Here is a 24842-nt window from a genome sequence, read left to right as displayed (position 1 = left end):
TCATTTAATATTAATAAAACAATTTAGGAACAATAGGGACCATAAGTAGTATTTTACTATAAAATATTCTTCTGTTTCTGAGCTGTTCCTGGAACCTTCTTGACATGTTCCTGCCAGGTCCGTCCTGGTTCCAAGTGACAAAGAATCCTGGCTGTTCTTTGGTGTCACTTATGTAACTCGCTTTCTATTTCACCCCTGTTAACTGCCAAGCATGGTGTGGGTGAGTTCTTAGGAAGAATCTGTGGGTCGGCCATAAGATCACATTCTCATCTGGCCACCAGCTTATCAGAGTGGGCTTATTAATAAAGCATGCAGCTTTCTCGATCTTTTTGCCAAAAGTGATTGCCAGTAAAGCAGCCAGTCTTCAAATAAATTAATTTTAGCTCATATATTATATATATATATTCTATTTTATCATTATATATTATAACACTTTCTGTCTAATTGCAAGAACAGTAGATGAAACCAGGGTCTCTGGCAGGAGTCTGTGGCCTGACTGCTGAACTGTGCACAATGCTGATCAGTGGTTTAGATTGTGTTGGTGGAGTGAAGTCTGCTGTGTCAGGGCAAAACATAGCATCAGCAGAAGATGAGCCTGTGCCTTGCCAAATACCCCTGGGTCTTTCAAAGTACATCCACTGTACCACTGTGTCATTCTGATAAGTGAGATTAGTTGTCTTTAGGCCCACTTAAATAGCTTTTCTGCCTGGGGAAGATCACCATCTCATGCAACCTTGGTGATGTAAAAGTCTGTGACAGTTTTAAATTATTCATGCAGGCTAGAGCATGGCAGTGTCTTGAAATCTGAGTGATAATCAGATCACCCTCAGACCATTTGCTGTCACACTAAGCCTCCAATTGTGTCCTGTGCCTCTATCGGTCTATCCTTAATCTTTTTCAGACAACATTCAGTCTATATATCCTCATACCGGGTTCATATGTCTCCCATGACATTAATAGTGAATAATTACTTTGGGTGGGGTACTGCTTCCAAATAGATGACCTACTGGTTAAAAGACATGCTAATTCATAGGTTTAGAGCTCATTACCTTTTTGTTGAGAACATCCTTGTGTTTATAGTTTTTTAGTTAAAGCCATTGTAACCCGTTAAGAAGACATCTGTTTAAGTTGTGTTTAAAAACCCATGCATTCTTAGCAGAATCTGGAACTGTACATAGCAGCAAGTTGTTTTTCAAGTTTGATAATGTGGCACATTTTAGGACAAGAGAGTAGACAGCATTCTTAAGGAAACTTGGTTACCTTTGATGAATTGTGCTCTCTATTCCAGTGCTATGGAACAGTTTTTACAGTTTACAATAAGACTGTGCATCACAATATGTGTGAGGACCATCACCATATCAGGTGGTCATCAATCATAAAAAGTTTAAAGACTAGCTCTGTTTACAAGAAAGCACTTCATTGTACTTTACGTTTACACACGATCACTTTCAAAATAGTACCCTTGCGCAGCAATACAGTTCTCCCAGTGTTCCTGCCACTTCTGGAATGTGTCCTGGAAGTCTTCAAACACCTTCTGCTATTTACAATTGATCTCCGCAAAGGTGTCAAAATGGCGATCTTCTAGCGAAGTCCGCAGGAGCAAAATCTGGCGATTAGGGTGGGCGATCACATTGTTTCTGGTGAGAAACTCACATGTGGAGAGATCGATGACAGGGTGTGCACGTAGACAGAATAGCAGACATGGAAGCGCACATGGTTGAAGTGCACCAGTTGCACAGCTCCCGATGTCTACAGGACGATACACACATCTTTTGGCACACTGACTTTAAAGTCTGTGCTCCCTGTGTCTGTGCATGCAGCCTTGTACTGTCATCTGTTGGCGTGTTATAAAACTAGTCTCAAAACCTTTTGATACCACCTCATATCTTTAATCAACATTGTTGGTGTCAGAGAGAGCCTGAATAGCAGAGAGCAAAGATCAAAAGCATCTGTGTTCTGGAGCAATAGGTAGATAACCATACATTGCAAAGGTCCATTATTGTGAATCTATCTTGTGGCATGTCAAAAGAACACCAGACAGTTTTAAAATACAGAATATTGGTAATCGGTTTATTCCTCTCAGACCTACTATCAGATTTATACCACTGTCTTCTGATTTAAAAATGTGTTGAGTACAGATGGTCCAAGAGTTATGATGGTTCAACTAAAGATTTTTTGATCTTATAATGACGATAGCTATACAACAAAATTGTACAAACTAATTTTACAGCAAAATATTTTACGTTTCACAAAGCAGGCAAACATGCCCACTGCCACACACCTTTACACAGAGCAGGCATAACTTTATGGCCATCGATCAGGTATAACATTATTACCACCTGCCTAATATTGTGTTGGTCCACCTTTTGTTGCCAAAACAGTCCTGACCCATAGAGCATTAACAGCATTGATTTCTTCAGCAGTTTGAGCTACAGTAGATCATCTGTTTGATCGGATCACACGGACCAGCCTTCACTCCCCACGTGCATCAATGAGCCTCGGCCGCTCATGACCCTATAGCCGGTTCACCACTGTCCCTTCCTTGGACCACTTTTGAAATGTGACAACGAAGGCTATTCTATAGATACTGACCACTGCAGACCAGGAACACCCCACAAGAGCTGCAGTTTTGGAGATGCTCTGACCCAGGCGACTAGCCGTCACAATTTTGCTCTTGTCAAGCTGGCTCCTTATGCATGCCCATTTTTCATACTGTATAATTTATACAGTACTGTACTGTAAATTGCTCTTTTTTGATTAAAAATGTACTGTAATTTTACAAATTAGAACATACTACACCATACCGATCATCATTCCTTAAGACTCCTGGGTAGGCTAGGCCATTTCCTTTGTAAGTCTGGGACCATCTGTCATATTCTAGACAGATGGGTCAGCTCATTTGTCCAACAGGAAACATTTAAAATTTGATTGTACATAAAATTGACAAGGGGTGAGGACCTGAAAAGCTTGGGGGCCATCAGCAGAAATGTGACATTGTCAATAATGAGAGTAAGCATTATGTTTGCTTTAAAGTGTCCCACCAACAGTACATATCCATCATACCTGAATATTTAGTAGTTTGATGCTTCCTCTATAGTTCTACTCACAGGTTAACTGAAGGGTACTCAGACATTCGCTGGAGGTCCAAGGGTGTGGCTCTGACAATTGGTGTGCCAAAGGTTGATGAGGCCAGGATGGATGACTAATTGGAACTTGATAGTTGTTCCTGGTGTCAGAAATCAGTGTTCTCTTTATGGGTTGATTGGCCATAGGCCCAGAGAACCCCATGGCTTGTAATATAGTTTCTGCAGAGTTAATTTGAGCACAACTCACTGTCTTTTGACCTACTGTAAATGACATCAGTGTTCAATTGCTGCTTGGTGGAATTTTTTTTAATGCAAAATGCTATCTATTCATTAAAGCTTGGACACAATGAGTCTAAGCATAACTTGATATCTGGTAAATCCAGCAAAGTGATGCAAATGTAACCTGCTTATCAGTAGTCATCTTCTCAGAAAAGTTGGACCTGATGATGACCGCTGCAGTTGTGTTGTTCGACAGGAAGTGTCTTTCAAATGTGGCTACACATATAGGCTCCGTGCTGTCTTTGGATGAGGAGCAGGAGGGAAAATCGACTCTCTGGCTATGCTGAGGACTCCACTAAAAGGAATGAGTTCTCACTCTATGTGGCTTCAGTTCTAACATCATTGATTTCCACTAAGCCATATCAGATGCAAGGTCATCCACATGCTTTCTTTCTTGGCTTTTTATTCTGCCATTCTTATCATTTATCAGTGTCTATTGTCTGCCATTATTAAGCAGAACATTTAATCTATAACTGTGGGACAGATTACCATTGACAAGGGTATCTCATAGCAAAACAAAACACTTTATTTTTGTTTTTGTGTGGCCTTGGAAAGTGAAAGAAGTGTGCCCCATCCAATTTAAACCCTACTTAGCTAAACAAACCGAATCACCACCATTTTCCTTGGATTTCTTAAATAAAATAAAACAAACATGCCTCCTTATGATAAAAATAAATCAATAAAATAGAAATGATTTATATCATGTTGTTTATGTATGGCAGGGGTCCCCCAAACCTTTTTATGTGTGGGCCACAATCTTTCCTTTCTTTAATTGGGGACCGGGTCAGTCTATAACAGAAAATTACATGGGGCAGAATGACTACCAGTATCATTGTAGAGATGTATTTATTACACCTCCTAATGCTAGATTAGATTATTTTGTTATGCACCATACAGACAAATGAGCATTACTTTCCAATAGATATATAGAGTATTAAAAGAGCATTGTTACTAGCATAATAAACATTTTTTTTTCATATCCACTGCTATTGAAATCAAAACATTTACATTATGTTTATTGGTGCATGAATGAAATACAGATATGATATGAGTAAAACATGACATGTTTTGGGCATTTTTCATAGGGCTGTTTAAAATGCAGGGGAAGTAAGGAATAAAACCTGACTGGGCATTCTGTTAATGCAAAATAATCAATGATGGGATGATTTATATTATACCAAAGACAGCAATTCCTAATAAGTTATTATTAGCTTTAGACTATTTGAAGTGCCCAATGTACAAGTCCCTGAGAGTGAGGGACTGGCTACTAAAATGCCATCATATAAGGAAATGTGCATTAACCTAAACCTCCTGTTCTAAACACTCAGATTTGCAATAAACATAGGATATAGCACTTAATGGGGGTTGCTGCAATGGAAATTTCAATTCATTATAAGCTTAAAACTCTTTAAATGGGTATTGCTGAGTGACCTTTTTTGTGTTTTAATGTTCTGGGTTATTTTATTGAACATGATAAATTAACCCAAAGATATATTGTATGTACATACATGTCCCTTAAAAGGGTAAATAAATGTTATGGACATAAATATTAATAAATATAAATTAGAGTAAGATTTGAATCTTTTTTATTTGCTGATGACGTTGAAGATTGTGGTGTGTATACAGCTAGAGATGAATCTCACCAAACAATTTGCCTACAAGGATAAAACAATACAACACAACACAGACTGAATGATTGGAAAGTAAGACCTACTTAATTGCTATATTTATAACTTAAATTACCCTGCAGTCAAAAGTTACCTTTAAAAACAAACAAAAAAAACCCCGATTCTTGCTCTATCCCATAGGTGGCGCCATATACAAGACGAATTTCATCACAAAATGAACCATCACATTTTCATCACAAGATCTCAAGGATGCTGTGCAATATAACTGGCTTCACTCAAAATATCATTGATAAAAGATTTCCAAATCACTACTGATCTATAATGACAAAAATAAAAGACCACAATAAAGGCAGTATATTCTTCAATAGACCCATGAATATATTCATTGTTAAATAATTACAATATATACACAAACAATTAATGTATAAAAGAAACAGCAGGTCCACAAACAAAATAAACAAAGTAAATATACTGTTTAAAATATAACCAGCATTGAGCTCATTGTTTGCTTCTTTATTTAAAAGATTTTAAATAATATTTGTATAGAATTGTTATATAATAATAGACACTTGCCTAACAATTATACCTACATTTCTTGCTGATGCCCCTTTTCCTGGCATGTAACACACGCACATATATATGATATAAAGTTTAAGATTGCACTGACATTTATTTAATATGGCTTTAAACTGAAAACACATTCAATTTGGAATGTGTAGCTGCTGATCATTTTCTTTAATTGAACAGAGTGAATTATTAATGCATCATGCAAGACTGCAGTGTACTATAATGCCATCTACTTGTAGCTTCTCCTACTGTATACGCCTTCAGTCCAATCTGCCTTTATAATTCCTGTATCCCAAGCGATCTCGGCCAAAGAATGCTTATAACTCACACAAAAAAAGGGGTTCATTGAAAAGCTGCTCTCTCATAGTATAGATTTAGGATGATTGTAGGAAAATACACTCCTGAAACACAGAGCACAAACCGTGACTTGAGAGCAACACTCATTTCACATTATACAATCCTGTAATGGATTTATATGGCTTCTCATATGTGTAAGAGACACTGGACTATTATCTAGGAACATTATTTAAACATTAACCCAGGCTATGAGTTAACACATAAAATGCCCAATAGCGTCTCATACTGTATGTCTATTAAAAGGAATGTCCCAGCTGTTTTTCAACCTAATGTCCATTTACGCTTGATTATCTGAGGCATATATTGATGTCTAAATCACAAATAATCTTATTTGAAATGTTTGAAATCGAATTGAAGAACTCAAGTTACGGTATGAAAAATGCACCAAGTGATTAAATTAGTATTTGCCCACTGAATCGTTGTCTATGGCGACTCTACTCACTCGCATATACAGCGAATAGAGATTGGGTTAACGAATGCTGGAGTTTTCCTCTAGTACATGTGATCAGAACAAATAGAATAGGCAGTGAGGTGCTTGGTCATATCACTGCACTTTCATGAGATATATATATATATATATATATATATATATATATATATATATATATATATATATATATATACTATATTAAACCATTTCACGAGCTAAACATAATGAGGAACTGTAAAAGAAATAGTATTACTTAAAATAATCTTACATAACATAATTTGTTCAGTCACTGATTCCTGATAAGACGTGCTCGTGGACTAAAGCATTTTTTTTTGTAAACATAAGAGGCAGGTTTACTTATAGTGGTTATTTGCTGCTAAGAAGTGTAGTGTTTTAATGGCTGCATTTGATACTGGCTATGAAAGGCTGCTTTACTCCTGTGTTACCCATATGCCAGAACTGCCCTGTATTTATAATACTGGTTTTACCTCCCCCTGATTTCCCTTTAAGAGTGTATCAGTATCACTTTGGCCACTTGCAGCACAAAAGGGAGTAGTGTAGCGATAAACAGATTTGGTAATTTAAACAGTGTTCTTTTGAATTATACATTAAGGATGATGGACTAATAAATATTCTCTGGATTTCGTTATATTTCGAAGTGTGTTACGGAAATAGTACCACCTGTGTAAACAAAGCCACGGTAATAAACAGCTATAAACCTGACTCTACATTTGTGCTATGGATGGCATTTGTGCTACTGTTTAAACGAAAGATATCTATTATGGCCTTATAACGATTCGATATTATTATATAACTATCACTTTTGGTTCAAAAGTGGTCAGCACACTACTATCTTCTGTTACACAAGCAGATGCTGTTGTGTAAAAACATGAGTGCAGGATATTCCAAGCCACACGGAAAGGTGGAAAAATAAATAGCTGCTTCTCCCTGCACAAGTCATTCGAGAAGGGATGTAGAAGGGATGCTGTTCTCCATGAACTCTTTGAGCTTGGTGGGGTAGTCGGTCATCACACCGGTGGCCCCGAGATCAAATGCGCGTTTAAAGTCTTCCTCGTCATTCAACACCCATACATATACCTGTGGTTATAAAATATATAAATAAATAAATAAATACTGCCCTCAAACACACACAAGTGATCTCATAAGTTGAGTTTTTGTGTGTATTACATGGCTTTTGATATACTCCCCCCCTTCATTTCCTCACCTGTATTCCCCGAGCTGTTAGATGGTCAAACAGAGTTTTTCTCATAAGGAGGCTGAGGAGAAAAAAAAAAAAAAAGAAATGATTTAGTGAAATAAATTGCAGGTCGTTAACCCAATGTAACAGACAGGCTGTGTAAATATTTTGCTGGACTTAAACTTACGTGTCTGCCACCCAAGTGATGAAGCGTTCACTCCGTGTCATCTTCTTGGGGTCTCGAAGTCTAAAGAGAAACTTTAACATCAGTTCAAATCTTCACTCCTCATATTCCAGCACTTAAGACAGTTCACTGCTTGTTGATTTTAACTAAGAAACCCACTGTGTTCTCACTGGGCAGGAAACACAGCACAGCTCTTTTATCTTCTTTTACTGAACAACTGAACTGTACTTCATCAAGTTCCTAAGTGGAGTGGAACATTTTAGGTGCTATTATGCCAGATATAATATTCCATTGTGATTATATAAATATATACAATTATATAAATAATATTTGGAAACCCAGCCATTAGGGAGGCACAAGCCAGTGCATTCTTAGTGCCGGTCCCAAGCCCGGGTAAATGGGGAGGGTTGCGTTAGGAAGGGCATCCAGCGTAAAACACGTGCCAAATCAAATATGCGGATCACAAATGAGAATTTCATACCGGATCGGTCGAGGCCCGGGTTAACAACGACCGCCACAGGTATCGTTAGCCGACAGGGTACCGTGGAAATTGGGCTACTGTTGGTCAAGGAGGAGAAGGAGAGGAGGAAGACGCCTACAGAGACGGCAGGAAAGGAGCAGTGTAGGAGAGTGGAGGTTCGGGTTGGTACTTTAAATGTTGGTACTATGAGGGGTAAAGGGAGAGAGGTAGCTGATATGATGGAGAGGAGAAAGGTAGATATGTTGTGTGTTCAGGAGACCAAGTGGAAAGGGAGTAAGGCCAGGAACATTGGAGGTGGGTTTAAACTGTTTTATCATGGTGTGGATGGAAAGAGAAATGGTGTAGGGGTGATTCTGAAGGAAGAGTACAGTAAGAGTGTAGTGGAGGTGAAGAGAGTTTCTGATAGGGTGATGATCGTGAAGGTGGAAGTTGAAGGATGATGATAAATGTCATCAGTGCCTATGCTCCACAAGTTGGCTGTGAGATGGAGGAGAAGGAAAGATTCTGGAGTGAATTAGATGAAGTGGTAGATGGTGTACCTAGGAAAGAACGGTTAGTGATTGGGGCGGACTTTAATGGGCATGTGGGTGAAGGAACAGAGGTGATGAGGAGGTGATGGGTAGGTATGGTTTTAAGGAGAGGAATGTGGAAGGGCAGATGGTGGTAGATTTTGCTAAAAGGATGGAAATGGCAGTGGTGAACACTTATTTTAAAAGAAGGAGGATCATAGGGTGGCGTATAAGAGTGGAGGAAGGTGCACACAGGTGGACTATGTGCTATGCAGGAGATGCAACCTGAAGGAGATTGGCGACTGTAAGGTGTTGGCAGGGGACAGTGTAGCTAGACAGCATAGGATGGTGGTCTGTGGGATGGTTTTGGAGGCGAGGATGAAGAGGAGGAGAGTGAGGACTGAAAGAAGAATAAGATGGTGGAAACTGAAGGAGGAAGAGTGTAGTGTGAGGTTCAGGGAAGAGGTCAGAGAGAGGCTCAGTGGTGTTAAGGAGGTGTTGGATGATTGGGCAACTACTGCAGGAGTGATGAGGAGGCAGCTAGAAAAGTACTTGGTGTGACATCTGGAAATAGAAAGGAAGACAAGGAGACGTGGTGGTGGAATGAGGAAGTGCAGGAGAGCATAAGGAGAAGAGGTTGGCAAAACAGAAGTGGGATAGACAGAGTGATGAGAAAAGTAGGCAGGAGTACAAGGAGATGCGGCAGCAGGTTAAGAGGATGTGGCGAAAGCCAAGGAAAAGGCATATGAGGAGCTGTATGAGAGGTTGGACACTAAGGAAGGAGAAAAGGATTTGTACCGATTGGCCAGGCAGAGGGACCGAGCTGGAAAGGATGTACTGCAAGTTAGAGCAGTAAAGGATGGAGAGGAAATGTGTTGACTAGTGAGGAGAGTGTGTTGAGAAGGTGGAGGAGTATTTTGAGCAGCTGATGAATGAGGAAAATCAGAGAGAGAAGGTTGGATGATGTGGAGATGGTGAAGCAGGATGTAGATAAGATTAGTAAGGAGGAAGTGAGAGCAGCGATTAAGAGGATGAAGAGTGGAAAGTCGGTTGGACCAGATGACATACCGGTGGAAGCGTGGAGATGTTTAGGAGAGATGGCAGTGGGGTTTTGACCAGATTGTTTAACAGGATTTTGGAAGGTGAGAAGATGCCTGAGGAATGGAGAAAGAGTGTGCTGGTACCGATCTTTAAGCATAAAGGAGATGTGCAGACCTGCAGTAACTACAGGGGTATTAAGTTGATCAGTCACACCATGAAGTTATGGGAAAGAGTAGTGGAAGCCAGGCTGAGAGAAGAGGTGACCATCTGTGAGCAACAGTATGGTTTCATGCCGAGGAAGAGCACCACAGATGCCATATTTGCTTTGAGAATGTTGATGGAGAAGTATAGAGAAGGACAGAAGGAATTGCATTGTGTATTTGTGGATTTAGAGAAGGCGACGACAGGGTGCCAAGAGAGGAGTTGTGGTACTGTATGAGGAAGTCAGGTGTGTCGGAGAAGTATGTAAGGGTGGTGCAGGACATGTATGAGGACAGTGTGACGGCAGTGAAGTGTGCAGTAGGTACGACAGACTGGTTTAGAGTGAAGGTTGGACTGCATCAAGGATCGGCCCTGAGCCCTTTCCTGTTTGCAGTGGTGATGGACAGGTTGACGGACGAGGTCAGACAGGAGTCTCCCTGGACTATGATGTTTGCGGATGATATTGTGATTTGTTGTGAGAGTAGGGAGCAGGTTGAGAAGAGCCTGGAGAGGTGGAGATATGCACTGGAGAGAAGGGGAATGAAACTCAGTAGGAGTAAGACAGAGTACATGTGTGTGAATGAGAGGGAGGGCAGTGGAGTGGTGCGGTTGCAGGAGAAGAGCTTCAGAAGGTGGAGGAATTCAGGTACCTGGGTTCAACAGTGCAAAGTAATGGAGAGTGTGTTAGAAGTGAAGAAAAGAGTGCAGGCAGGGTGGAGTGGGTGGAGAAGAGTGACAGGAGTGATTTGTGATAGTAGGGTATCTGCAAAATTGAAAGGGAAAGTTTATAGGACTGTGGTGAGACCTGCGATGTTGTATGGTTTAGAGACAGTGGCATTGAGTAAAAGACAGGAGGTGGAGCTGGAGGTAGCAGAGCTAAAGATGTTGAGGTTTTCGTTGGGAGTGACGAGGATGGATAAGATTAGAAATGAGTTTATTAGAGGGACAGCGCATGTAGGATGTTTTGGTGACAAGGTGAGGGAGGCGAGATTGAGATGGTTTGGACATGTGCAGAGGAGGGACATAAATTATATTGGTAGAAGAATGCTGAGGATGGAGCCACCAGGTAGGAGGAAAAGAGGAAGGCCAAAAAGGAGGTTCATGGATGTGGTGAGGGAAGACATGCAGGTAGTTGGTGTAAAAGAGGCAGATGTAGAGGACAGGGTGGTGTGGAGACGGATGATCCGCTGTGGCGACCCCTAATGGGAGCAGCCAAAAGAAGAAGAAGAAGAAGATATAGATAATATTTGGAGAGTAGACTTGGAGTGTCTCGCTCTAAAAATATTGTCATGTAAACGATTTGAGTTTGATCACAGTTATTAGCGAACTTCAGATCGCAACAGCCATTACAACCTAAACCAACCACACACACACACACACACACACTCGGTTTGCACGTCACATGACTGATTATGACTAGTGTGGATTTGATTGCTAGAAACTGTTTGGTTTTACTCTACTTGCTCTTATGAGATTCCTGACAGTTTGTAATGAGCTAAGAACCTTTAATTATTTATAAAAGGTGACATGTTACTCACTTGAGAGTAATAGAAGGCATGGGGATCTCCAAGAACTGCTCCTTTATGGGAACAAACGGCAGGAGGCCAGTGTAGAAAAGCCCCACGAGGAGCAGCACTCTGGGTAAACTGAACAGCAGTGGGATCCGGGGGTTCTACCAAAGAAAGAGAAATAGAGCAATCAAAAGCTGTTGCACTACAATAACGCAATGTGAAACATTACACACCACTGTGTGTGTGTGTATTATATAATATACTAAAATAAATATATATATATATATATATATATATATATATATATATATATATATATATATATATATTTATTATATATTATATATATACATACAGTGGAACCCGGTTATGTCGATGTCCTAGGGGGTCGCCAAAAAGCATCGAGATAACCGATGATCGAGATAAACGAAAATCAAAATGGCGGCAATATATTAACGTGCTTGAAATTTCTTTATGTACATGATGTGCGTTAATAAATGAGAATGTGCATGCACGTGTTTTGAGGGTTTTACACAACAGCGTTGCCGCGATTTGTTTGATGAAGGCATGCTATAAAAATGTACATACGTTTGTTAACAACAAAAGGCATAAGTGCACCAACTAACAGCAGAAATTTACCAGTATTCAATACAAACCACCGTCCATTCTCCATACAAACCTTTATTATATTCTTCAACATTATAAACACACAGATCGCTCAAAAAAAAAAAAAATAAAATAAAAACAGCGGCTGCACAGTGCCGTCTCACATTTAGTCCACATGTGGAAAAAAGAAAATAAACAGTAACTACGTTTCTGAAAACTTATGACCATCAGGCTGAAGTAATCCGCACAAACACACAAAGCAAAGTGTCCGAAAAAACTTACGCGAAGCCGGAAAAAAACCCGGAAGATCCAAAACCGAACCCGAAACCAAAAACGAGGGACAGAAAAGTCTCAAACGTGAACGGCCAAAGGGGGTGTGGCAGGTGCTTTCTCGGCCGCTTTCTCTGAAGCTCCCGGCTTCAACTCCTTACCGAGAGCCGTGCTCCTTACCGAGAGCCGTGCTCCTTACCGAGAGCCGTGCTCCTTACCCTGCTCGCGCCGGTAAGGAGTTGAAGCCGAGCGCCGCTCCGTTCATCGCATAACATTTAACAAAAAAATTGCATATGTGCACTTACTAACAGCAGAGATTCACCAGTATACAATACAAACACCTGTAGTATCTGTAAGGTTTGATTTTTCCACCACTTTCGCGAGTTCTTCTGCGGCTGCACAGTGCCGATCAACATAACTGACGTTAAAATTTCTAATTTTTCCCCATAACCGATAAAAAATGCGTAGACAAAGCGAGAATTTGGCGGTTCCACTTCAAAAACGTCGACTTAATAGGGTTGTCCAGATAACCGAGGGCGAGATAACCGGGTTCCACTGTATGTGTGTGTGTGTGTATATATAACATTACACACACACATATATATACACAGTACAGACCAAAAGTTTGGACACACCTTCTCATTCAAAGAGTTTTCTTTATTTTCATGACTATGAAAATTGTAGATTCACACTGAAGGCATCAAAACTATGAATTAACACATGTGGAATTATATATGGAATTATATACATAACAAAAAAGTGTGAAACAACTGAAAAATGTCATATTCTAGGTTCTTCAAAGTAGCCACCTTTTGCTTTGATTACTGCTTTGCACACTCTTGGCATTCTCTTGATGAGCTTCAAGAGGTAGTCACCTGAAATGGTCTTCCAACAGTCTTGAAGGAGTTCCCAGAGATGCTTGGCACTTGTTGGCCCTTTTGCCTTCACTCTGCGGTCCAGCTCACCCCTAAACCATCTCGATTGGGTTCAGGTCCAGTGATTGTGGAGTCCAGGTCATCTGGCGCAGCACCCCATCACTCTCCTTCTTGGTCAAATAGCCCTTACACAGCCTGGAGGTGTGTTTGGGGTCATTGTCGTGTTGAAAAATAAATGATGGTCCAACTAAACGCAAACTGGATGGAATAGCATGCCGCTGCAAGATGCTGTGGTAGCCATGCTGGTTCAGTATGCCTTCAATTTTGAATAAATCCCCAACAGTGTCACCAGCAAAGCACCCCCACACCATCACATCCTCATCCTCCAAGCACCCCCACACCATCACACCTCCTCCTCCATGCTTCACGGTGGGAACCAGGCATGTAGAGTCCATCCGTTCACCTTTTCTGCGTCGCACAAAGACACGGTGGTTGGAACCAAAGATCTCAAATTTGGACTCATCAGACCAAAGCACAGATTTCCACTGGTCTAATGTCCATTCCTTGTGTTCTTTAGCCCAAACAAGTCTCTTCTGCTTGTTGCCTTTCTTTAGCAGTGGTTTCCTAGCAGATATTCTACCATGAAGGCCTGATTCACACAGTCTCCTCTTAACAGTTGTTGTAGAGATGTGTTTGCTGCTAGAACTCTGTGTGCCATTGACCTGGTCTCTAATCTGAGCTGCTGTTAACCTGCGATTTCTGAGGCTGGTGACTCGGATGAACTTATCCTCCGCAGCAGAAAAACTTTCAATTAAAAACTGCATGTTGTGGTCACTTGTGTTATCTTTTACTAATATTAAACTGTGTGGAAATCACTTTTTCATACCACTGTGTGTGTATGTATATATGTGTATATGTGTATATACACATACATAAATTTTTTTTATTATTTATATATATATATATATATATATATATATATATATATATATATATATATATATATATATATATATATATATATATATATATATATATACACACACACACACACACACACACACACACACACACACACACACAGTGGAACCCGGTTATGTCGATGTCCTAGGGGTCGCCAAAAAGCATCGAGGTAACCGATGATCGAGATAAACGAAAATCAAAATGGCGGCAGTATATTAACGTGCTTGAAATTTCTTTATGTACATGATGTGCGTTAATAAATGAGAATGTGCATGCGTGTTTTGGAGGGTTTTTACACAACAGCGTTGCCGCGATTTGTTTGATGAAGGCATGCTGTAAAAATACATACAGTACATGTTTATCTGTCAGGAATCCACCTGCCACGCCCCCTTCGGGTTTCTCGGCCGCTTTCTCTGAAGCTCCCGGTTACAATCGCGCACATATGGTGCTCGTTTAGCATCATCACCAGCTCCTATTTAAACTTAAAAATATGTTGGTTCACGGCGGTCGTTGTTATCGCGCATGCGTATCCCGGTACGTGTCTTCCCACCGGCACTCTCTCAACAGCTGCGCTTTTCTTCCCAAAGCGCATTGCGGATTCCCCCCGATCCTGCCGGTGTTCATTCTATGCTTTTGCTGCTCATCCCACGTTCCACGCTGCGCTCCTACCAAGCGCGGCTTTCGCCTCCTGTTCATCGCATAACATTTAACACCAAAAGGCATATGTGCACTAACTAACAGCAGAGATTCACCAGTATACAATACAAACACCTGTAGCATCTGTAAGGCTTGATTTTCTTCTGCGGCTGCACAGTGCCGATCGACATAACTGACGTTAAATGGTAAATTTTCCCCCCTTGTGCTCGAGATATTAGGGTTCGACATAACCATTAAAAATGCTTAGACAAAGCGAGAATTTGGCGGTTCCACTTCAAAAACGTCAACTTAATAGGGTTGTCGAGTTAACCGAGGTCGAGATAAGTGGGTTTCACTGTATATATATATATATATATATATATATATATATTATAGCATGTCTTCATCAAACAAATCGCAGCAACGCTGTTGTGTAAAAAAAACCTCCAAAAACACGTGCATGCACATTCTTATTTTTAACGCACATTATGTACATAAAGAAATTTCAAGCACGGTAATATACTGCCGCCATTTTGATTTTCGTTTATCTCGATGCTTTTTGCCGACCCCCTAGGACATCGACATAACCGGGTTCCACTGTGTGTGTATATTATATATATATATATATATATATATATATATATATATATATATATATATATATATAAAAATTTGAGAGAGAGAGAGAGAGAGAGAGAGAGAGAGAGAGAGAGAGAGAGAGAGAGAGAGAGAGAGTGAAGGTGGTTGGAGCCACAGCATTGTTATTTAGGTCCTGATAAGCAAATACATTTTCCGTGTGTGTGTGTGTGTGTGTGTGTGTGTGTATAATTAACCTCAGGTGTCTTTGAAAAAAATAAAAATAACAGCACAGCAACTAAAAGACAAAAAGACAAAGCCCTAAAAGACAAACCAACATTTAGAAAATAAGGTGGGAATATGCAATTCCTACTCCCACACATTAACATGGTAATTAACAGCAAGGTGTTACTAATTAAATGTGTAGTATTATTTAATCATCAAGAAGTGTGACCACAAATATATAAAATGAGAACGTTTGGCATGTTGATGTGTGTACATCATACTAAGACTAAAGGATATCAGCCATGACTAGAGAAAAGCCAGTGTTGCTACTCATTAATCTGGGAGGGGGTTATAGGGCCTATTATATATACACATATACATATATATATATATATATATATATATATATATATATATATATATACACACACACATATATATATATATATATATATATATATATATATATATATATATATATATATATATATATATATATATATATATATATATATATATATACACACATATACATATATATATATATATATATATATATATATAAACATTCTATAGTAAGAAGAATTGTTTACAAAGTAGGGAGTCTTCAAGAAAGTTAGGCTCCCTATTTGTAAACAATCCTTCTCGCTGTAGAATGGTGAATTTTAAATAGAATCCAGTCTTGCCTGATATCCTTTATTCTTGTTATAATTTTATGAAGACCATCCAATTTTGGCAATGATAAAGAAAAACATGGAACCGAAGAAGGGTGTGTGACTATGAGGAATAAAGAATCACAGCCATGGCTCTTACCTCTTTGTGGCATTTCTTAACTATCTCACCACGAGAGTTACCCCATACAGTCAGCTGCTCCCGATCATATTTAACGACCAGCTCAGAGACCTTCAGAAACAAGACAGAATCGTCCCATCAATACCTGCTCGGATTAGCTATTCATCAAACATCTCTTATCTGTGATGTTGCAGGAGTGGTTCGAGATTGTGCAAAGTGCTGCACTGAGATGGCACAGACCTTCCTGATGAGTGTGTCATTGTTGACTTTGATGTCGATGTTAATGGGGGTCTGTGGGAAAGCCTCGAATACGTCTCTCAGCAGAGGGATGTTTTTATCGTCTCCTCCTTCAACAAAGCACTCTGTACAGACCCACACGGACCAAGCATTTGATTAACAGCCTAATATGATGGTGTCCTCCAGAATTTCTGGCACTCTTCACAAAATGAGCGAAAGGATATACAATAATTCAAGTTTTCTACTTAAATCATTAATCAAACAAACAAAAAAAATCTTTACTTAGAACTATTGTTTAAATAGTACTTTCTTTCATAAATATCAAATCTAATCAATATTTTATCAAATATGCAAACAAACTGTCAAAACATATGGGCTCTCCATGAACTCCCTTTAACCATATCCTGATTCATTGGATGCTGCACCAAAAAAATAAAAATAAAAGTCTATATTGTGATCTAAAATTAAAAAAATACAAATAAAAAAATTCAAAAAAAAGGAGCCCAAATCACAGTTTTAGGATTGTGTGATCAGGTTGCTTTGTGTGGATCAATGATGCTTTGTCAGCATATACAGATAGAAAAGCATTGCCAGATAAGAAACCCAGTGTCTGGTTAGGTTAGGTTAGGTTAGGTTAGATTAGATTAGATTAGATCTGTACTGTTATTGTGCAGAGTACAAGTGCAGAGCCAATGAAATGCAATTTCATCCAACCAGAACTTCAAAAGCCATCTGTTTGTCTGTGTGTGTGTGTGTATATAAAAACTGCAGATATGAGGTAATGACCAGCTCAGTGCAAATGATAGACACATATATAAGAAAATAAGAATAAGAAAATCTATATCATAAAAATTACAAATCCAGTGTCCAACAGAATTGACGTATTGATAATATGACTATATAGAAAATGTGCAAAGAAGTATATTTATTAACAACAACAACAAAAAAAGTAAATTGACCTAAAGGTCATAAGACCTTATTTATGGGGAGGAAAAAAAAAAAAAAAAAAAAAAAAAAAAAATTTATAGCTAAGAGTGGAATTGTACAGTTCAATGGGGTGGTAATTATATAATCATGTTTTTCAGCTTTTATACAGTCACTGACTGCGATGTATTTGTTTCCTCGATTATTTTTGGTTCCTGAAAACAGTAGAACCATGTAGAATTGGAAATCACCTGATTTGGATGTAAATCTCTAATATAATGTAGTAAACAGCTAAAATAATAAATCTGTCAGTCTACATACTGTTTAACCCGACGATACTTTTTCTGCTTTAAACAGTAAAGTCTACAAAAAGGTCAAACCTAAGAATATAAAGAAAACGTTATGCACATTCTACAAGGGATTTTTGACACTCTAGATGATTACATTGTACCGTGCATCCGGAAAGTATTTACAGCGTTTCAGTTTCATTTTGTTATTTTACAGCCGTATTACAAAATGGAATAAGTTCATTATTTTCTTTAAAATTCTACAAACAATACCCCAAAACGACAACATAAAAATCAGTGCGTTTTAAATCAAATTTATTAAAGATAAAGAACGAAAAAAATCCCCACAGCATGATGCTACCACCACCATGCTTCACTGTAGAGATGATATTTGCCAGGTAATTAGCGGTGCCTGGTTTCCTCGAGACATGATGCTTAGCATTCAAACCAGAGTTCAGTCTTTGTTTCTCATAGTCTGAGAATCCTTCAGGTGTCTTTTGGCAAACTCCATGCCATCATGTCATTATGGGGTATTGTTTGTAGAAATTTGTGCCAGGTAATAAATTTAATCCATTTCTGGAATAAAACTGTAACGAAATGTGGAAAAAGTGAAGTGCTTTGAATACTTTCCGGATGCACTGTAAGAAGAGACTCTTATTCTTTAACCTGACCGTGATCACTAAATATTGTGGGTGTGCATATGTTTGAAACTAGTGTTTTGTACTAACAAAAACACTGGAATCCAGATTTATATGAAGCATGCTGGGCAATGTAGGTCATTAAAGTTCGATGGATCAGTGCTTAATGCGCATGCCAGTCACATATTTTAAACAGTCACACTGAAGCACAGTAAGTAGGCTGTTGCATATCTTACTCAGCAGAGACCACAGGAGGATTAAAGCAGCTGCTGAAGGCCAGACCACTCACCTCGCTTGAAAGTCACACCAAGCTTACACAAGTAGGGTGGAAGATCCTGAAGAAAGGTTTGCATACACACAAGACAGACAACATATGCAGTTTTTTACATAAAAACACTATTATAAAATATGCCAGTGCTGATTGTAATATTCACAGTAAGACATGTGGAAATACAAGATAGAAGACAGGGTTCAACTCACGGCGTATGAAACATCTGAAATGTTGGCGCTAACGCCAGTTGACCTCTTCAGGTTGGAGTCATGCAACACCACCACCTGCTCATCTTTGGTCAAATGACAGTCCAGCTCCAGCATGTCCGTGCCAAGCTTTACAGCACTGTAAGCAGGGAGGGGGGTTAATACAGTAGGAACAGAACATGGGTGTGAATGATTCAGCTACTCAGTGAACTGTGCTATGACAAATAACATGAGACTTGAGATCTATAGATGTCAGTGGTGATCTGTGCATTTGTCAAATACGCCTTAAGTAGTGTCCTACCTGAACAATCCACAAAGCACTTCTCCTTTGCTGAGATAATCCATCCACCTCACAGGTGTGGCATATCAAGATGCTGATTAGACAGAGTGATTATTGCACAGGTGTGCCTCAGGCTGGCCAGAATAAAAGGCCACTATAAAATGTGCAGTTTTATCACACAGCACAATGTCAAGTTTTGAGGAAGCGTGCGATCGGCATGCTGACTGCAGGAATGTCTGCCGGAGCTGTTGCCCGTGAATTGAATGTTCATTTCTCTACCATAAGCCGTCTCCAAAGGCGCTTCAGAGATTTTAGTAGTACATCCAACCGACCTCACAACACCAGCCCAGGACCTTCACATCCAGCATCTTCACCTCCAAGATTGTCGGAGACCAGCCACCTGGACAGCTGCTCAACAATCGGTTTGCATAACCAAAGAATTTCTGCTCAAACTGTCAGAAAGCATCTCAGGGAATCTCATCTGCATGCTCGTCATCATCATCGGCATGTTCCGGTTCCCGCCAATATCCAGCAACTTCGCACAGCTATTGAAAAGGAGTGGACCAACATTTTACAGGCTACAATCAACAACCTGATCGACTGTATGCGAAGGAGATGTGTTGCACTACATGAGGCAAATGGTTGTCACACCAGATGCTGACTGGTTTTCAGACCCCCCTATGGACCCCCCAATACAGTAAAGCTGCACATTTTAGAGTGGCCTTTTATTGTGGCCAGCTTGAGGCACACCTGTGCAATAATCATGCTGTCTAATCAGCATCTTGATATGGCTCACCTGTGAGGTGGATGGATTATCTCAGCAAAGGAGAAGTGCTCACTAACACAGATTTAGACAGAGTTTTGATCAATATTTGAGAGAAATACGCCTTTTGTGTACATGGAAAAAGTCTTAGATCTTGAGTTCAGCTCAATAATTTCGCATGTGCATTTGTGCTACAAACGTGGCTCACGAGCGCCGACTTGTGCTCTCGGATTATCCAATCAAAGGACGTGAAAATGCCAACATTATTGAATGCCTGCTAGAGGGCCCTGGACTCTAATTGGCTAAAGTAACAACTTCAAGCAACATGGATTTCACGCTACGAGCACCCGCAGCGCTGATCCCCAACGGCTCACCTTCGACCCCCGGCAACACGTGATGCGACTAAAACTGATACTGGCTATTTAATACATATTCATTGACAAAAACATACAGTTCGGGGTGGGCCACGGAAAGGTAGCCTGCCTCCGTCGCCAGACAGATGGGCGGTCGACGGACAAAGAGCAAGCAGCTACGGCCTCCACCAAAAAGCATGGCACCGGTATTGCATTCGGGCTACTTATCCGTAGTCCTCCGTGTAGTAAGTGAGTGATTCTGCCCGCCACTGCTAGATGTTCTTGAGCATGCATGCATCCAAATCATGAGTGGTGAAAAAACAGAAGACTCACTGCCTGAATGCTGCCATGGTGTTCTCCAGGTTCTCACCTGCACCTGTGACCAGAAGAACACACATACATTACTCATGAGAAATGAAGTGAGTAGAAGTTATCTGCAGGGAATTGCACCACAGTTTCAGTGCAGGCAATTAGGTTAAAGGTCTTCTGAACCTTGAAAGCTGATAGCATTAGTTTAAACAATGTCAGGGGTTTTTCTATAGGCAGAAATGTCATGTAAACAGGTCCATGTGTCAATAAAGCCCTTTAATAATAATACTGCAGCAAGAAAGCATTTTGTAACCGGATATGAATTATTTGCAGAGTAGGGCTTATTCCTTAGATTAAGGCGCATCAACTCACAAATTAGACATTAATCCATTTCACAGAATAAAAAATTTTAGTTGTAGTATTGTACAATTGTAGTATAAAGTTGTATGAATACTGGACTCACCGCCCCGGTGTGAGATGTGGCGGCTGCGGAACGTCTCGCGCTTCCTGCGATGCAGCAACGAAGGACATTTCAGTAACAAGGCAGATGTTAGGACATAGCCAGTAACCGTGGATAAAACATACACCACGGCACTCATAATTATATCACTTAAAATTACAAAAACAAACTCGATATAAAAAAATAAAACACCGCTCGAGAGATTCGCTTAGTCAACAACTTCTGGCTTCTTGCTAGCTCAAAGGCTAAATACCGGCCGGTAAACTGCTCACACCGCCCCTTCACCTCGAGCACATACAGCCGGGATAAAGTGCACAACAATCCCCTAATCCCCTTTCTTTCCTTTCTACCATCACTCTCATAAATCCATTCAGTTCTTCCTTATTTACAGCACACAAATCAAACCGCTGTCATGTTTTCAATAAATCCCCAGGTTCTGTCTGGTCTCCACGCTGTGTTTTCGTCTACGCGCGTTCTCATTGGTTGTCTGGAATGACACCGGTACCACTGATTGGCTGAAACGTTTTACAAGGAACCAGCCAATCAACAGTGGCGAATTTTAAGCCTCTTATTAATCATAATGCATTCACCCTATTTAAGGGTGAACAAAATGCTTCCTAGCATACTATGTGCAGGAAATATTTCTGTGTATCTTCTGTTATCAAAACTAATGTTTCTTGATATAAGAACCTCATTGTTTGCTAAACTGCCACAGTCAATCTCCTGGTTATGCTTCTCTCTCTCTCTCTCTCTCTCTCTCTCTCTCTCTCTCTCTCTCTCACACACACACACACACACACACACACAGTCCCAGTTATGATGGTAGCTCAGCAGTTAAGGGATTGGGCTCTGGATTAAAAGGTCACAAACAAAAGTTCAAAATCCCAGCACCACCAAGCTGCCACTGCTGGACCCTAAGGCCCTTAACCCTCAACTGCTCAATTGTAAGTCACCCTGTGAAAAGTCATCTGCCAAATGCCATAAATAAAAGTGTTTACCAAGGAATGGAGGTATCAATCAAAAATGCAGTGGTGAGCTGTCAGAGACCGCCTGTCCTTCTCTGCTGGTCTAAACACTTTTAGAAAGACTTGCATTAACATTTATTTTTCTAGGAATATGTATTAAACAATTTCCAATAATATACTGTCTTTATTTTATAGCGTTTCTCTCACTTGAACTGATTGATGTAGTGTATGTTTAGGTTAGAGTTGCTATCCAATCATATTTCAGCCATCACATCACATGTTAACAGGATCATCATCTGGTTTTTTTCATCACACAATGTCTGACCCAGGAGAAGAATTTGATTTGGTCGTAGATATACTTGCAAGGCCATTTTCAAGATGGACATTTCGAGAAAAAATTTATATTGATCTGTTTAATCTTGATTTTTGCTGAGGCACACAGTTAGGTCAGTAAGGACAAAAATTTGGATGGACATCTTCCAATAGCATGAGTAACACAATCTTTTCATCTAAATTAGTTTCTACAAACATTTAGCTAAAATACTTTTCCATGTCTCTTGTAAAAACTTAGGTGTTCTTAGCATTAGTAAAGTGTTCATAAGTTCGTGTCATGTACCTGTGAATTTGTCTATGGATCAGATATTTGGGTTTATGGGTTTTGTTCTCAGATGTTCTCAGATTTTTTGGTACTTGACCAAACCTGTTTGATTGATTTGTCCAAATAACCCTTTACACATGTATCTGTATAACCTGTTTGACAGTCCTGTGTCACATTCTGCATTGCTACTCCTTTTTCTACCAAATTTCCCCCCACACCAAATAACCGATGGCGTCAGCCAGCAGTGAATGTGTTCTTAATCCATATCTTGTTTTCAGGTGTGCTAACAATGTAATTGCTATTTCAAATAATATGTATGGTCTATTTGATGACCAGGTTTGTGAAGATTGGGTTTGCAAGTGTAAAAATGATCATAGCATACATTTTCAGCCAGGATATGAAATATGTTAGTTAAAAGCGTACATGTTCCTCTCACCGTACTTTCAGTAGGTATATCCAATTTCTCACCTATTACAAATTAACAACTATATAAGTCATTCGGAAAAACACGACTACTGTTGATTTGCCGCATTGTGAACATACTGTACGTAGTTAAAATATTTGTAACTATGTAAAGTATTATTGTTATTGTTGTTTGTTAGTCAAAATTGTGTAATAATGCAAACTTAAGTATTACAAATCTTGAGTATTATATTAGAGTGACAAATGCAAGTTTCTCATATTATTGTCCTCACTAAAATCTCACGATTATTTCAAGCAAAAAACAAGTTTCCTATAGCCCGTGTACTCTGCATAGCTTGTAATATTGTTGACTTTTTGACACTAAAGAATATCTTTTGAGAGGTGTATAGCAAGCCCATATAAAGCTTGTAAAAACAGCTTTCACTGGAAAAAAGTAGATGTTCTTTGCTATCTGAATCATTCTTTCTGACCTTGCGATCCAATTTATCTCAGTGACGTTCAATAGTATTTAGATCTGGTGACTGGGCAGGCCATTCCAAGATTTATAACACTCCAGCTGGCTGTTTAGTCTGTAGATAAGACTTACAGAGCTTAGATGTGTACTTTAGGTCATTATCTAATTGTATGATAAACTTTGTTCCAATTAGCTGCAGTCTAGACGGAATTGCATGGCATTAAAGTATGGAATGGTAGCCATGTTGGTTTTTCCCTGGAATAAATCTCCAACCTTCCCTGCCCAGAAACAAGCAAATATTTGCTTTTACATAAGTTCCAACCAATCTTTGTCTTATGTAAATTTTGGATTGGATTGGATTTACTGTCCAACTGTGAAAAAAATCTATATTTTTGCTTTTTACCTAGTTTGGTGCATACAAGCAAAAGGAACTTACTTGTGGTTTAAATAATTCATTAATAAAAAGTGTTTCCAAACTTTTTACAGGCAGTTTTACAGCCAGTTAAACAAACACAGCTGTAGTTTGTCTAAATACATTAATTACTAGCTGTATAGTCATTTCTATACAGTAAAATTAAGGTTATTATCAAGTAGGTATTTGAATGGTCATAAGCCTAATAAACTTAGTTTCTAAACGCTTTAAATACCATCTGTCACATTATCTGCATTCACAGTTGTGCTTGATTGGGTTTAAATGCTAATACAAATAAGAAATTCAGACAACAGAAAGAAAAAAAAACAATCTTTCAGTGCAATAGAGTGAAAATATCTGATTTTACATTACAATTTACATTAAAATAATTTGATTTAATGCTTTCAATGTAGTATTGGGTACCAGCTTCGAAATTATTAAGTTATGTAGCTCTTCATAACACAGGAATGCACATGTATGTTCTTCCAGCTTGTAGTTGAGGCACACCCATAATTATTCACAATTCAGGGCATGAAGTCCTTTTGAACTCAGCATTTATATCAAGGGCATGTGTTATGAAAGAACTTTATGAAGTAAGCAACTACAAAAAAAGATATCCTGGCATTATACATAATCATATTTATTACTTGACATTATAAACTGGTTATTCTTGTGTCTTCTACTGTATGACTCTTTCTTTAGCTGCTCTTTTCACAGAAACTTTAAACTGAGATAATTACTCATTGTTAAGTAAACAATAACTGAAAATGACCAGTGTCAGAGACTGTCATGTACATAAGTGTAAAACCATAAATTTGATGTCAAATTTGAAGCAGAAACATAATAA

General features: G+C 39.2%; 1 protein-coding gene across 1 annotated transcript; it reads right to left on the bottom strand.

Annotated features, from left to right (window-relative positions):
- Positions 1 to 4934: 4934 nt before the first annotated feature.
- Positions 4935 to 21631, bottom strand: gdpd1 (glycerophosphodiester phosphodiesterase domain containing 1). Its single transcript, XM_046863560.1, has 10 exons — positions 21147 to 21631; positions 20708 to 20750; positions 18982 to 19117; positions 18791 to 18836; positions 16656 to 16777; positions 16437 to 16526; positions 11500 to 11633; positions 7733 to 7792; positions 7573 to 7624; positions 4935 to 7445 (listed from the first exon to the last, which is right to left on the bottom strand). Exons 1-10 carry the CDS (start codon positions 21280 to 21282, stop codon positions 7305 to 7307), a joined length of 960 nt encoding a protein of 319 aa, XP_046719516.1. The 5' UTR covers positions 21283 to 21631; the 3' UTR covers positions 4935 to 7304.
- Between the last annotated feature and the right edge of the window lie 3211 nt (positions 21632 to 24842).

Source organism: Silurus meridionalis, chromosome 12 (assembly GCF_014805685.1).
Source record: "Silurus meridionalis isolate SWU-2019-XX chromosome 12, ASM1480568v1, whole genome shotgun sequence".
NCBI lineage: Eukaryota > Metazoa > Chordata > Actinopteri > Siluriformes > Siluridae > Silurus > Silurus meridionalis.
This window is presented reverse-complemented; position numbering and strand designations above follow the sequence as displayed.